The sequence below is a fragment of the Manacus vitellinus genome, unplaced genomic scaffold (genome assembly GCF_001715985.3).
Source record: "Manacus vitellinus isolate BGI_N305 unplaced genomic scaffold, ASM171598v3 scaffold_24_pilon, whole genome shotgun sequence".
Classification (NCBI taxonomy): Eukaryota; Metazoa; Chordata; class Aves; order Passeriformes; family Pipridae; genus Manacus; species Manacus vitellinus.
This window is the reverse complement of record NW_021939798.1, coordinates 5,759,518-5,775,250: the sequence shown is the minus strand read 5'-3', so window position 1 is coordinate 5,775,250 and position 15,733 is coordinate 5,759,518. Positions and strand designations below refer to the sequence as shown.

At 51.0% G+C, this 15,733-nt stretch overlaps 1 protein-coding gene across 1 annotated transcript in view; it reads left to right on the top strand.

Moving 5' to 3' along the window:
• The window catches only part of MYO15B (myosin XVB), a 39,796-nt gene extending 24,480 nt beyond the window's left edge, over positions 1 to 15,316 (top strand). The window contains exons 35-64 of the mRNA XM_029960076.1: positions 218 to 328; positions 505 to 599; positions 1,168 to 1,365; positions 1,861 to 1,957; positions 2,732 to 2,921; positions 3,051 to 3,138; positions 3,692 to 3,914; positions 5,346 to 5,461; positions 5,986 to 6,045; positions 6,296 to 6,371; positions 6,873 to 6,991; positions 7,233 to 7,351; positions 7,796 to 7,937; positions 8,068 to 8,179; positions 8,453 to 8,613; positions 8,858 to 8,970; positions 9,087 to 9,150; positions 9,396 to 9,468; positions 9,832 to 9,908; positions 10,298 to 10,374; positions 10,938 to 11,068; positions 11,344 to 11,438; positions 11,732 to 11,809; positions 11,963 to 12,071; positions 12,423 to 12,562; positions 12,954 to 13,081; positions 13,412 to 13,545; positions 14,026 to 14,159; positions 14,569 to 14,709; positions 14,981 to 15,316. Coding sequence (XP_029815936.1) covers positions 218 to 328; positions 505 to 599; positions 1,168 to 1,365; positions 1,861 to 1,957; positions 2,732 to 2,921; positions 3,051 to 3,138; positions 3,692 to 3,914; positions 5,346 to 5,461; positions 5,986 to 6,045; positions 6,296 to 6,371; positions 6,873 to 6,991; positions 7,233 to 7,351; positions 7,796 to 7,937; positions 8,068 to 8,179; positions 8,453 to 8,613; positions 8,858 to 8,970; positions 9,087 to 9,150; positions 9,396 to 9,468; positions 9,832 to 9,908; positions 10,298 to 10,374; positions 10,938 to 11,068; positions 11,344 to 11,438; positions 11,732 to 11,809; positions 11,963 to 12,071; positions 12,423 to 12,562; positions 12,954 to 13,081; positions 13,412 to 13,545; positions 14,026 to 14,159; positions 14,569 to 14,709; positions 14,981 to 15,040 — 3,461 coding nt within the window. The 3' untranslated portion in view covers positions 15,041 to 15,316. The remainder of the gene's footprint in view (positions 1 to 217; positions 329 to 504; positions 600 to 1,167; positions 1,366 to 1,860; positions 1,958 to 2,731; positions 2,922 to 3,050; positions 3,139 to 3,691; positions 3,915 to 5,345; positions 5,462 to 5,985; positions 6,046 to 6,295; positions 6,372 to 6,872; positions 6,992 to 7,232; positions 7,352 to 7,795; positions 7,938 to 8,067; positions 8,180 to 8,452; positions 8,614 to 8,857; positions 8,971 to 9,086; positions 9,151 to 9,395; positions 9,469 to 9,831; positions 9,909 to 10,297; positions 10,375 to 10,937; positions 11,069 to 11,343; positions 11,439 to 11,731; positions 11,810 to 11,962; positions 12,072 to 12,422; positions 12,563 to 12,953; positions 13,082 to 13,411; positions 13,546 to 14,025; positions 14,160 to 14,568; positions 14,710 to 14,980) is intronic.
• The last annotated feature ends 417 nt before the right edge of the window (positions 15,317 to 15,733 follow it).

Sequence of the window (15,733 nt, the reverse complement as noted above, 5' to 3'; positions counted from 1 at the left end):
TGGTGTCCTAAGCCAGGCTACAAAAGCAGGGTCTGGATACTGCTGTTTAAAGTCTGTCAGGCCACACATTGTTCTTAGGTTTTCTTTCCCCACCTAAGTTTTGGTGTGTCCTGCTGTGGCTGGTGCATGTGGAGAGCCCCAGAGGTGACTGTGTTCTGTGGGATTGCTCAGGGCCTGATTCCCCAAAAGCTCTGTGCACATGGTCTTTTGTCTCTAGGCTTCCCTGGAATGGCTCAAGCACCAGTTTACCAGCCCATGCCTTCCATGATGGGGGTGCCAGCAGCCATGCCCATGATGCAAGGGGCTGGTGGGATCACACCTATGCCAGGTAATAGCAGTGTAGCTACAGAGGGAAGAGATGGAAAGGGGATGTCAGTGGGGCCTGTGCATTTCAGTGTCTGGTGGGAGGCTCAGTGAACACTCTCCTCCTGGCTGATGCTCAAACACTGTGGGGAACAATCCCCTTTGGGCTCTTGCAGATGTGTGTGTGTGTGTCTTCCACAGCCATGGTTATGCCCCAGCCCATGCTTCCAGGTGTGGATCCCAACCAGCTGGCAGCACAGCAGCAAGCCTTTATCAACCAGCAAGCCATGCTCATGGTGAGTGGGAGGGAATGGCTGGGAGGGGCCCAGGAGCTGGGGGAGGACAACACACTGGTGTATGTGCCATGGAGGGGGAGCCCTGCTCCCCTCCTGCCTCAGGCCTGCCCTGTGACACTTTGTGCCTGTGTGCTGGGGTGAGCTCTGGAAACCTGGGATTACCTAAGGCTGCAAAACTGGGAACTCCCTTTTTGCCCCTTTGTTTACATGGGGCCACTGAGGCACCATTGGTGAGTGAGTCACAGGGACAAGAGCAGGCCCTGAGAAGATTCAGGGGTAATTCCCATGGGATTTACTACAGATGCAGATCTGCAGTGTTCTGCTTTCTGTCCAAAGTTCTTAAGTGCCTGATGGTCCCAGGTTATCTGGTAGCTGAATCTTGGGGTGGTGTCAGGAGCTGTGCATCCCTGGCTAGGTGGGAGCAGACTCCCTGTCCATTACATGGGAAGTTTGCAATGGACTATGTAAATGTTCTGTGGTTACCAAGTGAAAGAATGGGGCAGTCTGACTGATGGGTGGTGGTTTTGTGCAGCCTGGAGCTCATGGACATTGCAATTCCTTCCTCCAGGCCCAGCAGATGACCCTTCAGGCCATAAGTATTTCCCAGCAACAGCAGCAGCAGCTGCAAAAGTCTCTTGAGAAGTCAAGGCCGAGAGTCTCAAGTCCACCACAAGCCCAAGCCCCAGCCACTGCCCCCAAACCCAAGAAGCCTCCCACAAGCCAGGATGCTGCAACACCACCAGAGTCTTCAGAACCACCAGCTAAGGCATGAGAAACAAACAGTGGTGGTGAAGTTGGTTCGAATTTCTTGTTTGGTGTTTGCTTTGCTTCCCTCCCATCGTGGCCATGGTTTGGCAGAGAGGAGAGCAGAGAGCTGTGCTTACCAATGATTCTGAGGCCTTTCAAACTCTGCTTGCTGAGTCTTTAAGGCACAGGGTCAAACCTTGGTGGCATTTGCTCTGTGGAGGTTGGGCTGCAGTGCTGTAAAATTAATTTCCAGCTGGGCAGAGTTTTTCCATAGGAAAATTAATTACTCTGAGATCTTTATCTTCCAACAAGCTGCTTTGGTCCTCTAACATAATCCCTCTTCTCCAGGTTTGGTTGATGATTGCTTGTGTAAAAAACTAATTTCTTGGGACACTCCCAGATGGGGAGTTCTAGGTCAGAATTTGGAGAGAGGATCACCTCTGAACTGAAGGGCACTGTGGAGGTTCCTTCCTGCTGGTTAGTGCCAACTAACCATGTTGTGCACTGCCTGCAGGGTTATGACTACACGGGAGATGAGTTCTCCAGCAGTGGAGATGATGACTCTCCTCGGGAAACCTTCCAGCAGAAGAGACAATATTTTCAGAAGATGGGTGAGCATCTATCACTTTGGGAATTTCACTCATGATAACACCTTGCTCTGCAGCCTCCCTGGCACAACAAGGTGTTCTTGGCTCCCTGTCTGGAACCAGCCATGCCCAGCAAGAGCTGCTGGCACTGTGTTTAACAGGAGTTTTGGGTGCTTGTTCAGCTGGCTACATTGTGGGGTGTTGTGGGGACAGTTTGCTGGAAATCTTTGGGCTTTTGACTGCCACACTCTCCTTCACCTCTAGAAACATAGGTTTGTGCTGACTGAGGCAAGAGTGGGAACTGTGCCATCAGTGCTAGATTTTGAGTGTGGTATTAAGTAGTTCAAGTTCCCCTTCCTATGCAGGAGAGCAACACATCCGAGTGAAGAAAGTCAGGCCTCCTACCAAAACCTGGACTCCACCAGCAAATCCCCAGCCAGAGCAGGAGGAGGAGAAAAAACAGGAACAGCAGAGGAAAGAAGTGAAGCCTGTCCCCAGACCAGAGGCAGGTAAGATGCTGTGCAGTGGAGACTCAGGCAGGCTGACAAGCAGGAACTTTCCAGGAACATCAGGCCAGGATATAGGCAGAGGAAAGGATCTGGCTTTTCTGGGAGTCTGTATCTTGGCAGAACAGGAGAGAGAGGAATTTCTGAGCTTTGGGAAGTGGGATCCCAAAGCAAGGCAGTGGAAGGCCATGGCTAGTCAGCCTTGGGGTGAAAGAGAGGGAACTTCAAATGAGTCAAAGGGATTTCTCCTGTGCCTTTGCTGGTCTGTTGGTTAAAGCTGTCACCCCAATAGCTCCTGCTTCCCCTGTGCCATCTCCTGAGCCAAAGCCAATAAAGCAGACACCAAAAGTGAAGAAGGAGCCACCTGTAGTGAAACCCTCAGGCCCCGAGTCACGTCCTGCACCGAGCCGCGAGATCGGCAACATCATCAAAATGTACCAGAGCCGACCAGCCCCTGAGCCCCAGCCCATCGAGCCCGTAAGGTGAGAGGGACCCACCACGTGGGCTGGCAGGGGATGAGTGGGACTGTGTCTCAGCACTGCCATGTGCTCCATCATGGCCACAACCCCTCTGCAGCCTCTGTAACACTGTTCCCCGTTTCCTCACAGGAGAGTAAACAAGCCGTTTGTAAGGAGGAATGACCCCAAAAATGAGGCTCTGGCCAAGCTGGGAATGATGAACTCCTCATCTTGCCGATCAGTGAGTTCTTTGCTTTCTGGTCACCTTAAGAGTTCAGCAGAGAGAGCCTCTGTATCCAAGCTCCAACAGGCTGTGAGCTCCCTGGTCACGCAGTCACAGCCAGCTGATTTCTTGTTGGGTTAACAGATAGCTGGGAGCTCATATCGTGGTGCTGCCTATCCTAAACTGGGTTCCTGAAGAACCATCTGAGATCCTGAAGAAAAGGCTCAGGAGCAGCAAGTCCTATTGTGGACTATGTTTAAGGCTGATCTGGAAGGAAGCAATTCATGTTCTCCACATTTGACACCAAGGCCTTGGCCCGTTAACGTCCTTTTTCCCCTTCATGGGGAAGGGAACTGGAGGCTTCAATCTCAAATACTTGGTTCTCTGGGTTTGGCTGGTCTTCATCTCTTTGTAGACTGTGTGTTGATTTAAAGGTCCTGATGTCCCTGTTCACATAGATCTTGCTTCCAGGGATGGTGTGCTGCCCTAGGGGTGATTTATAACAGCAGTGTCAGGACAGAGCAGAGGAATGCAGAAACAGACTGGGTCAAATGGTTTTGCTGTCTTGCAGCCATCTCCTGTGCCACAAGAGAAGAAAGTACCTCCACCTATCAAGCCCAAGCCAGGCTCAGCTTCCAGCTCTATCAAGGAGAAGCAGTTGCCTCTCCTCTCCATCTTCAGGCCAGATTCTACCCCACCAGCGTCTGCAGGCCCTCTTGCTCCCCCTCCTCTCCCACCACTGCCTTCACCTCTAAAGCCTGAGGACCAAGGCAGGCAGGAATCCACAGAGAGGGGTGAGTATTGACTTCATCCATGTGGGATTGGGTAGTGGAGCAGAGAGGGGATGGGTTTGGAATCAACCCAGTGGCCCTGGAGAGTCTTGGCACATGTTCTGTCATCAGTCAGCTGTGTGAATCCAGGGAGACTGTGCAATCAGATCTGTGTGGAATCAGAGAGATGTCACAGTTCTAGTCTGGCCCAAGAATCAGCTTGGCACTTCCCTGCTCTAACTCTTCCCTTCTGAAAAACACAGCTAAAAATAGAAAGATCCTTTGGGCTTTATCACGGTCCAGTCCACAATACTTTTTATTGCCTACCTGAAGCATAACTACTTTATCAAAGTAGCAATTGACAGGTGGACTTCAGCCCAGGGAGGAATGGGAAGCCAGGTGTGTCATCTGACAAAGCCTCTGGAGGGACCTTAGAGAGGCTGAGGAATGAGGAATGTTTCTCAGAGGGAGAATGAGCCTGAGAGACCTTGGACTTGGCCACATGAAGAGTATTTGGATGTTGCCCTCTTAAGAAAAGCACAGCTAATGCTTCCCAGCAGGAGTTTTGAAGTGTTATTCAGTCTTAGTTTTGTCTCTGAATTTCAGTGGGGGCCTGGAGCCACAATTCATTTTATACTTTGGATACCTGTACCAATGTATTTCAAGCTGTTTAAAACTCTCATCAACATTCCTTTTTATAACATGCAAGGAGCAGTCAGCCAAACACATCACTGAAGTACTCCATCCTGCAGCAGTTTCTCTAGTATTAAAGAATTTCCCTTTTTGCTCCCCCTCTCTTTAAAAGAACGTTTCTTCAGCAAGTCCTGTGAAAGTAAATCGAAGTAACTGGATTAGCCTGAAAAATCCCTACATGCTTTTGCATAGGAACATAGAAACAGTTGAACTAGGGAATTTACTACACTTCTTCTCTAAGAGCTCTGAAGTTTTGAAAGTTTGAAGTGCTTAAATGAAGACATTCCTACCTCACAAAGCAACAGCTTTGAACTGTTGCCTTCAGACTGAGCCTGTCTTCGATAGATCTGCAGAGAGACAACCCTGTACCAGAACCTTGCAGCCTGCAAGCTCAGGGCAGAACTTTTATGTCCCTTTGAAACCTTCAGCAGCTTTTTTATAGTAACATAAAGTGAAACCTGTGCCTTCAACCTCAAGCACAGGGGTACGGTTTTTCCTGGGAAGCTGAGTGCCCCTGGAGTGCTTATGTTATGAACAGTGAACTTTGTGGCTAATACAGGAAGTGTAAATGTTATCAGAAATGCTCAAAATGACTAGTCTGTGCTCACACCAGCTGGTCACTGACCTTCAGGAGGGTTCCTGACAGTAATATTCAATCAGGCACCAGGCACTGTCCCCTTTCCCCCTGCAGGTCTTTGGCAGGTGGGAAGGTTACCCTGCAACCCTCAAGGCCCATTTTCACTGCTCTTTCTCCTCACACAGACTCTGCTGTAACAGTAGCAGATGATGATGGCATCAAGACCCAGCTGTACAAGCTCACCACCAGCGTCAGCTTCTCCTATGCAGACCCTGCCTGGAAAATCTTCCTGCGCAAAGAGGTGCAGTTCAACAGCCAAGGGCTGGCTGTGGTGGGAGGGAACTTGTCACACCTTTGGTTAGAATATGTTTTTGGTAGGCACCCAGTGTAAGATAAGAGCACAGAGATAGTTCTGTGAGGAGGTCACAGACACAGGAGATGGGGGCAGGGGATCATGTCATGGGGGATCTGGGTCCTGCCCTGCCTTACTGACACTTGTGTCTCAGTTTCCCTACCTGTCCTTTCCTCCTCTCTAAAGCACTGAGAAATCCAAAACTAAACTTTGTTGTTACCTGTTGTTTTCCTGTTAAAATAGTACAAATGTGTATTGAAGAATGCACTGAACTGACCAGGGTTCATCCCTTGGTCTCCCCACTCAGGTTTTGGTCCTCTGCTCCTGGTCCTTCTTTTCACATTCACAGTGTCTCTTCCCTTGCCTGTCCTCGCCTCTCTCTGGCAGCAGTGCATATGGATTTCAAAACATCCCTAGGGAGCTATTTCTGCAGCATCTGTAACACCACTGTTGTTTTTATCCTCCTCTTGCAGGTGTTTTACCCCAAAGAAAATTTCAGCCACCCTTATTGCCTGAACTTGCTGTGTGAACAGGTATGCACCTGTGTGAACAGGTTTGGCTCAAGGTCTGTTGTCTCTCTGGGAGCAAAACATTCCCTAATTATGTTGCATAAGTTGCCTTCACTTCTTCATCCCAAGCAGTGTTAGTCTCTTCTCCAGGTCCATCCAGTCAAGCCCCTGTTCACTCCTCTCCGAGTCTCAGTCTGTTTAACAGCCTCAGATGCTCCAGCACAGTCAGATGTGGCCTTTGCAATGGAAGCCTCTCTGTTCCCTTCCTCTGCAGATCATCCGTGACACTTTCTCCAACTCCTGCTTTCGGATCTCCAAGGAGGAGAAGCGCAAGATGAAAGACCTGCTGAGTAATTAACAGCCCCATCATCCCTTCTCCCTGTGCCCATCCCAGCTTTTGGTTTGAAATGAGAAACTGGCCTCCAAGCCCTTTCAGACAGAGGAGTAATATTTGTCACTGCAGCAGGAAAGCACGTTTTTGTGTGCTGTGCAGTGAAGTGTAGGAATGTTTCTTTATTCCAAATGGCCAGAAAATGGCCCCGACATTTCTCTGAGCCAGAGAAAACTTAGTTCTGAAATGGTTTTTTGTGGGGAGAGGAAAGTGAAACCCAAGGATGAGATTTTGAGTTGTCTCAAAATCCGACTGTCATCTTTGACTGCAGCTTCATGAAGAAGGGGAGGGAAACCAGCAGTAGACTGGTGTGTGCAAGTAATGTGGTGTCCTCACACCTCTGAATGTCGTTTTCTGTGCTGTGAACACTGAGGGGGGCTGGTGGGAATGAGTCCCTGGCAGAGGGAGTCTCAGCCATCTTTGCCATGCTGATCAAATATCTGCTTTGTAACCCTGCTAGCGGAGTTCCGGGTTGGAAATGACGTCCAGTCCATCAAGGAGGATGGAATAAAGAAGAGGATTGTACTGGCTGCTCGGGATAACTGGGCCAACTATTTCTCCCGCCTCTTCCCAGTTCATGTGAGTCTTCATTTTCTCACCAGACCCTGGGCTTGCTTTAGCTGTGGCTCCAGCTCACCTGGGATCTCTTTCTGTCTCCCTGCCTGGCCACACATCACTCCTCCTTCTGCGCCTTCCATACCTGGCAGGGTTTGACACCTCTGTCAGCCCAGGGTCTCCTTGTGTGGCACCTCCTTCCCCTGCTGCCACCTGTCCAGGTGGGACACAGCCTTTGATTCTCTCTGCTGCACTTCCCTTACAGGGTGAAGAGGGAAGTGATGTGCAGGTCCTGGGTGTTTCTCACCGGGGCATTCGGCTGCTGAAGGTGGAGAAAGCAGCCATGTATAATCCTGAGCACCTCAAGATTCTTCGCAGCTACTGGTGAGCAGAAGGGTGCTGGTTGCTGCAGGGTGATAGTTTGGCACTTGCAGGGTGTTGGGAGGCAAACTGAATGGCTGAGCTGAAAATTCCAAGTTGTGCTGTGCTCTCTAGGACTGTCCTAGGCCAGCTGTGACTCACTGACCCTCCTTCTAATGAGTTTGGCTTTTCCTTTTCCTTCCTACCTCGTGCTTTGCTTACAAACGAGTGCTGGGGGTGAGTCGGCTCCATGTGTGTCATCACAGGGAGCTCCTCAGGGTGCTATGGTGAAAGCCATGAGCAGCCTGTGGTGCTGTTAATGTTGGAACACAGTGCTGGTGAAAGGCAACCACTGGGACATGTTGAGGCATGTCTCCATTCTCAGTCCCTGGAATGAGCTCCCATCCCCACTTTCTGCATCCCTGGCCCTGGCAGGAGGAGCCTGAGCACACTGACTTGTGTTCTCAGCTTTGCAGACGTGCTGTCAGTGGAGCTGAAGGGCAGCAGTGCCCTGGAGTTCTCTCTGAAGACAGAGCAGCTCCTCCTGCACTCTCTGAAGGCTCCATGCATCAAGGCCATGGTGGAACAATTCATGCAGGAGCTGAGGCAGGTGAGGGAGCAGCTGTAGTGCAGTAGGGAAGGAAGGCGGTTTCCCACATGGACCTGAGAGCATCCAAGGGAGGACATGAGTCCTTCCCATCCTTGGGACAAGACCTGACCTCCCCATCCTTTTCCCCCAGGACACCAACTACGTCGTTGCTCTGCGCAGCTACGTCGTGGATGACAAGAGCCTCCTCAGCTTCAGGAGGGGCGACCTCATTGAGCTGCTGCCCATGCAAGGCGTGGAGCCAGGTGAGGGGGCTGAGATTGGCAGGATCAAGGGCCTGCTGGATCCGTAGTGCCCAGAACCAGAGAGTATGGACTCTCAAGGGCAGGCTGGCATAATGAGCCTCTGCCTGCAACCCACCTTGTTCCAGCTGCCTTAGCTCTAGGGGTATATGTGTTACCTTAGGATGCAGGAAGCCCTGGTGAGTCTGACGATCTCCTTTGCCAGTAGAAAGCTTCAGTGCCCATTCCTCTTGACAGCTGCCATGGTTCCTGACTCTCTGGCCCCTGTTTCTGCAGGCTGGCAGTTTGGCTGCACTGGTGGCCGCTGTGGTCTCTTCCCCACTGACCTGGTGCAGTTGGCTGCAGCCCCTGATTACCTCAGCACCAACATGGACAGACATGCAGAGCTATGGAAGAGAAGGAAATCTTCCCCAGAGAGCAGAAACACCAGCAGGGAGGTGAGCTGTCCTTGGGGAACATCTAGGGGTTATGGCTGGGTTCTGTGAGAGCTGCCAGGGTGGGTCCATACCCCTGGTCTGACCTCCAAGGCCAGAGGGAAGATGATGATTGTTTAATCCTTGGAGACAGAGGCACTCAAATACTATCATAGTGGGAGGGGAGGCACCACACATAGATGGAGTCTGGCAGGTGAGAATACACACTGCAATTCCTCAGCTGACTTTTTTGGTGATGTCCCTGCAGAGTTCTGTTCCCAGCCTGACATCAGAACCCGACAGCACCATGTTAGTCCCTGCTGGTGATCGTTATACCATGATTGACTTCGCCACAGCCTATTTCCGGGAGGCTCAGTCCATGTGAGTAGGCTGTGGTCCTTCCCAAACAGGCATACACAGGACCTGTGTAGCCTGACCCACACCAGGCTGTTTCTGGGGGTATTTCTTGGACTGCATGTTCCCTCTCCTCTGTCTAGGCAGGGACTGCAGGGGATGTCTGCTGAAAAGAAGAGTATAGCTGGCCTGGTCCGGCACACCAAGGTGAGCTCAGTCTCTCCCCGTGGATACAGCCAGAATCCCAGCTCCAGCATTGCCTCTAGCTTTGTCCCCACATGGCAAAAGCACAGAGGGCAGATCCTTGGCTTGCAGCCTCTGCAGAAGTGTAGGTGTCCCCTACTTTTCAGTGCTGCCTGCAAGATTCTGGGAGCTTGAGTCTTTGGTGAAACCTGCAGCACAGCTCTGTGAGATCCACCTCCCCAGTTTATCCTTGTACTCTGGCCCTGTAGGTCCCAATCCAGATGTCTTTGCTCTGGTACTCTGACAGTGAGCTGAATGAGCTGGCTACAAAGAACTTCCAGAGTAAGTACCTCCCTAGGACACAACACTGCAGAGGCTGGGGGGTGTGTGAGTGGGATGCTGTGGTGGGCACTCACAGGCATTGTGGGGCTGAGTAGGGAATGAAACTTCTGTCGGGGGGGGCCCTCCTAAGGCAGTTCTGCAGTTAATAACCACCTGTGTCCTTGCTGAAAGCATCCAGCAAAATGTACTTTGCTTGGAGTGCAAAGTGCCCAAGAACACACCCTTGCCTGGGCTGTGGACAGACTACACCTGTCCAATGCAAACCTTGGAGCAGGAGAGTTTTCAGGACAGTTTTTAGCCCTCTGCCAGCCCCATGGCAGGACCAGCCCTGCTTAGACCTAAATGTCAGCCTTTGCCTTGCAGCGCTGATGCGGCTCATGGGAGATCAGCCCAAGCACAAGGACCAGACTGAGGTTGAATGTATCTATGAAATCCTCAAGGTTTGTGACCTTCCCTTGGGCAAAGTGCTGAAGCACCAACAGGAACAGAGGGCCAAGGCCTCGTTGGGAAGGGAGAGAACAGGGAGAGCCATAATGCAACTCCTGCATGAGAAAGGGAGCTGAAACAGACTGATTAAAACACATGGAGGGGAGGGGCTGCATGTAAATGGTTTCCCTGGATATCACTGTCTGGATGAGAGCACAACCTCCCTCTCCTCTCTCCTTCTTTGGGTCTAGATAGCATGGGGGACCAGAGGCTGAAAAGCCCAAGCTTTAAGCCAAATGGGTAGAGCTCTGGCACTGGAAGAGGAAGGGCACAGAGGTGACCTGGGGGCCTCTCTGATGCTCTTGTCCCCTCTCTCATGCTGTTTTCTCCTCTCTGAATGCAGCTATGCAAGGAGAAGGAGCATTTGCATGATGAGATCTACTGCCAGGTCATCAAACAGGTCACCCACAACCCTAACCAGTGAGTACCAGAACTGGCAGCTCCTCTGCATGCACAGCTGGAGAGGAACCATCTGCTTCAGGGACACCAGGGCCAGGGGAGAGGGTGTTCCCTGGTGCTGTGCTGTCCCCAGTGCTCCAATGCTGGGGCTTTTGCTGAGCACTCAGGAAATTTAGCCAGTCACTGGGTCTGACATTTTCATTTCAGTGGACATTTGTCCTTGTTTTTCTGGCTGCTGATATATCTGGGCCCTGGTAAACATCCCTGGTAGTGGTGCTGCTCAGAGCCCTGATTTCCTCCTCACAGCCCTGGGGAATTGATACAACAGTCAGGGACTGGCTTGACCCCACACTGCCCTGTAAAATGGCAGCAGTGGTATCAGAGTGGCCTTGACTGTTCCCTTTGTTTGCTGTTAGAAGGACTGAATCAATCCCTTGCTCAGCATAAGAAACCTCTGACCAAGGGCTGCCACCCCATTTTCAGCTACCTGCCATAGGTGTTCAGAAGGGCAGAGGCTCAGTTTGAGCTGCTAGGAGCAGGAATTGTCTTATCCCAAGGTGCCCACAGTCCTTTCTGTTCCTCAGGGAGAGCTTGCTGCGTGGCTGGTTGGTCCTGAATCTGCTAACTGGATACTTTCTTCCTACTAAAACCCTGATGCCCTATGCCACCAAGTTCCTGCAGCTAGCCAGCAGTGATCCATCCAGCACCCACCAAGGTATGACTGTCTGTGTCCTATAAAACAAACATTCTAGTTCTAATCTTCCCATCCTGTCACTCCTCTGTTCTCCTGCTGTCCTGGATGCTGTCCGTGCCTGGCTCCTCATGATTTAGATGTGTCCTGGCAGAGTGGGAGTTGAGGTCAAGTCTCTTTGCTCTCCTAGCAGTGCCCAAGGGTTAAATTTGACACAGCCAGGGTGACCCAACACCACAGGACACAATGTTCAGTTCTCTCTTTGGCTCAGCACATGGAGCTTTTCCCTCTTCCTGCAGATATAGCCAAGATCTGCCAGAGCAACCTGCGGAAGAACTTCATGTACGGGGGCCGCCGAAACCTTCCTTTCCCTGTGGAGATGGAGGCACTGCTGGTACTGAGGGGCAGGGAATGGGGATGCTGGGAACAGGGGGAGGGCAGAGGGTTGCCAGGAGGTGCCATGTGAGTGTGACAGGGGCAGTTAGTGCTCCATGAGAGGAAATGAATCATGTGGATGTAAGGGGGTTTGGGAAGTGCAATGCCACGGAGTGAGCAGGAATATGGGCAGGGAAGGGGCAGGTGCTATGGAGAAGCAGTGGAAGGCACAGATGAGGAAGAAGAGGGAGAAACAATTGTGGGGCTGGTGGGATCCTGCATGTCTTGCTGCCTAAAGACTGTCCCTTGCAGAAGGGGCACGGTGCCCGCCGGCTGGTGATACTGATGCCTGGAGGCATGGAATACCTCACCAGGATCAGGACATTCACGGTGAGTTTTCAGCTGTGACTTTCTTCTTTGGTCTGGACTCTGAGCCACACCAGGGAAATCCCTCACCTGCCAAGGGGTAATATGTCTACCTGCTCTGGGGCTGCTTTGGGCTTGCCTGGTCATGGTATTCATTTTCTTCTTTCCTTGCTTCAGGTGGCCAAGGAGCTCTTGCAGGAGATCTGTGAGCAGATGGGAGTAGTTGAACAGGAAGAGATACAGGACTTTTTTCTTTTTGCTATCAGGACTGACAAGAAAAATCTTGGCAAGTAGAGATCAGCATCAAGTTTCTTCCGAAAGCAGTACCTGCAACAGGGAGCACCATGGCTCTGGCTTTCAATAGTTCCCTGACCCTTCCTGGCTCACAGGAGGTTCCTCTCAAGCAGTTTCCCTCTGTATTAGGGTTAAGGATTGATCCTTCTCAGGATCTGTGTTGCTTGTTCCTGAAAGAGGTGTGTGGGTCTGTGTCCCTTTGGAATGGCTGATTCTTGGAGCTGTAAGGGCAGGGGGGAACAGAGGTGTACAGGAACTGTCCCAGGCCGTGGTGCTCAGCCCGCTGCCTCATCATCAAGAGGGATGAATGACCCTCTCTCTGTGTAACATGTAGGTAGAATAGTGAAGCCAATAAAACCAGAGGAGTATCTCCACGATTACCTGCTGGAGGACAAGATGGTCACCCTGACTTTGCGCAGGCTCACCTGGACAACACCTCTGCACTTCGAGAACCAAATCTATACAGACGTCCACTATGGACAGGTAAGAACAGCAGGGCCCTCCCCGGGGCTCCCTGACAGGGACAGAGGTTGTGTTCAGGCCACTGGGAATGTCCCGAGGGGGCTGGAAAAGCAGGAGGGCTTTGGCAGATCGGCTTTGTGTGCTGTTTCTGGGAATGACTGAACCTGTGGATGCACAGAAGGCAGTGTGCCTGTGGGCCTAGCCTGGGAGCTGGGCTGTTCCACACACGGTTTGTGCAGCTCCACAGGCTCTTCCTGAGCCCAGCCTGCCTTTGCTTTTGCGTTATCAGCCCGAATGGGATGTGTTATCATCAGGAAGGCAGGATGTGGGTCTCTGCAGCCTGGCACTGCCCAGACCTGCCTGTACCTTCTGGTAGGTTTAACAAAGGCCTCTTTGCTGTGCTGTCTCTCAGGTGCTGTGGGATTACCTGAATGGGAGGATCCTGCTGACCCAGAGTAAAGAAACAGAGATGCAAGTGGGCCTTTTGGCAATGCTCCAGCACTGGGCCAAACCAGAGCAGCAGAACTCTGCTCCCTCTGGGTATGTTGGGGCCAGGGTGGGTCTCTGCTTCTCTGATGTTGGCACCACAGGGGTTAGGAGCAGGTGCCTGGAAGTACTTCTGGATAATTAGTGCTCAGTGGTGCACAGCTGATTTCTCTATAGAAAATGGTGGTCTCACTGTCTCTGATGTTTCCTTCCACCTGATCTAGTGCAGATACAACCTGCTGTGCTTTTCCTCTCCCCCTTCACCCTTCCCCTCAGACACACAATTGAAAATTGCTGCCTCATCCCCTTTGTTACCTTAATCCCCCAGCTGATGTTCTATTTTAGCTGGGCAGGGGGTGAATTAGAATCTTCTTGTTGGCACAGGGAAGAGCTGAAGAAATACACACCACAGACCCTGCAGCACTCCATCGGTTCCATGGCTCTGGAGAATCAGGTTGCCACATTGCTGAGGACAAGGCAGCCCCTCCAGCCACTGGATGCAAAAATCCAGTTCATAGGTGAGAAGACATCCAGATCTGCTTCAGTTGTCCATCCTGAGCATGATGGAAGCTGCTCTGAACACACTTTTGGGACAGTTCATGAGGTTGTTGAGGATTCTTGGAGCCTGGAATGGGCAATGGCAACAGAATTCCCTGACAGCCTCTCACTGTGGATTGGAACTTGTTCCCAAGCACAGGATCAGGGTCGAAGTTCCACCTGTTGTAGAATTCTGCAGCAGATTTTCAAAGCTCTCTATAAGTTGTGTTTTAATTGACACTCTGGCTGCACATCTGTTTTCTGGTAGGAAAAGAATGGCACATCCTTTCAGGCTGCTGAGATTTGGGTATCAGCAGCCTGGTGGGGAGGGAGAAGTTGCCACTCCTACTTTTTAATGTAGAAAAGCTTGGGAACACTGGCAGTTTTGACCACCTTAGGCTGGTGTAGTAAATTGCTGGCTGGAAGCTGCTCCCTTCAGGCCACCTTTTGCTTTCCTACAGAACATGTGATGAAATTGCCTTTCTTTGGCTACACCATGTTCATCGTGGAGAGAGTCAGCGATGAGACGATCCCTGCGCCCTGTTTCTTTGGTGTGAATCAAGAGGAGATCATTGTGGTGAATGGCATCACCAAGGTATGCCAGACAATTCCCCCCAGTGTCTGTCAGATATTAACTTTGAGTTTTAGAAGAACCTGTGCAGGAAGAGGCTGTACTTCTCTTTATCACAGCAAGAAAGCAAGAGACAAGAGTGGTAGAACAGTCATTAGTGCCATGTGCTCTTTTGCAAGTCCAATGTTCATGCTAACAAGCACAGTCCACAGTAAACCTGTGTGTCACACTCCTGTTTGTCCCAGTGCCGTGGCAGTTCCAGGGCTGTGCTGTCAGCAGGAGCCTGCCCTGTGTTCTGCACACACCACCCTGTGCCCCAGACCTTGCTCAGCTTTCACTGGGCTCTTGAGGTGACTCCTTCTCGTGGAGAATCCCATGGTTTAATTTGTAAGGACTGCACCAGAGAGTGGTCTGTGGCTTTTCTCCTCCCCAGGCCGTGTCCCGGGTCATTCCCCTGAAGGAGGTGCAGAAGATGCGCACCCTGAAGCCCATGTCCAAAGATGGACTTCCCGGCTTGGAGCTGAACTACGGATCACCTGCCATCCCCAAGACCATGTGGATTGAACTGAAACAGGTGAGATCAGCCTGGGCCTGCAGCTTCCTCTTGGCAACTCAGGAATTGCCCTCCACTGCCCAGCTGAGCCTCTGCTGAGACAGTGCTTCTGCTCTCTCCTGCTCCACAGAAGGAGGGAGGGGATCATTGCATTTCCCAGGCTCCAAATGCAGCCTTGTTCCAGCACATACCTGATATTTAATTATGGAAAGTGGTTTATGGGAATATTTAATTATAAGCAGCAGCTGTTTCTGGGGCAAAGAATGACTGATGCTGATTTGTGTTTTGACAGGCTAAAGAACTGTACCACACGCTTGTTGTCATCCTGGACAAAACAGAGCTCCACCCCTAGAGCCTGAAAGGAGGAGAATGACCAAGGAAAACAGCTGTGTCTCTCTTCCTTTGTACTTGATCAGTGCTCCCTGACCTGCCTTCTGCAGAGAACACTTCCAGAAGACAGCCATGACCTGAGACAGCTGCTTTCTAAGGCTGCCACCACAGTGTTTGTTGATGGACTGTACCACAATCTCACCCCTGGTGACCTGCCATTCAGTACCCAAGTACTTCCCTGAAGCAATCCATGCTGTGGATAAACAAACCACAAGGCCCTCTCCACACCACAGTTCCAACAAAGAGCAGCTGAACCAATGCAAACACTTGCCTTCAAGCAATGCAGTGTGGAAGTCCTCTTTTCTTTTTTGAATTAATTAACTTTAGCAAAGCCTGGTGCTTGCTAGAGATTTGTGTATCCCAATGCCCAGCTGAGGCTATGCAATGCCTGCACTGGCTGCTGGTGTTTTCCAGAGGCCAGTTTTGTCTCTGCATTGATATGCATAAGGCCCTGGAACAGGATTGGTGAAGCAGGAGTTTACAGAAAGCACCTTAATCGAAAAGCAGATCAGTGTTAATAATACAATTAGCACATATGCTGGGGCACAGATTGATGTGCAATGGCACAAAAGTTTATTGTTAATTAATTTCTCACTGACATAATTATATGCATCTGCTTCCCTCTACTATAAAGAAGTCAGTCATGTCCATGCAG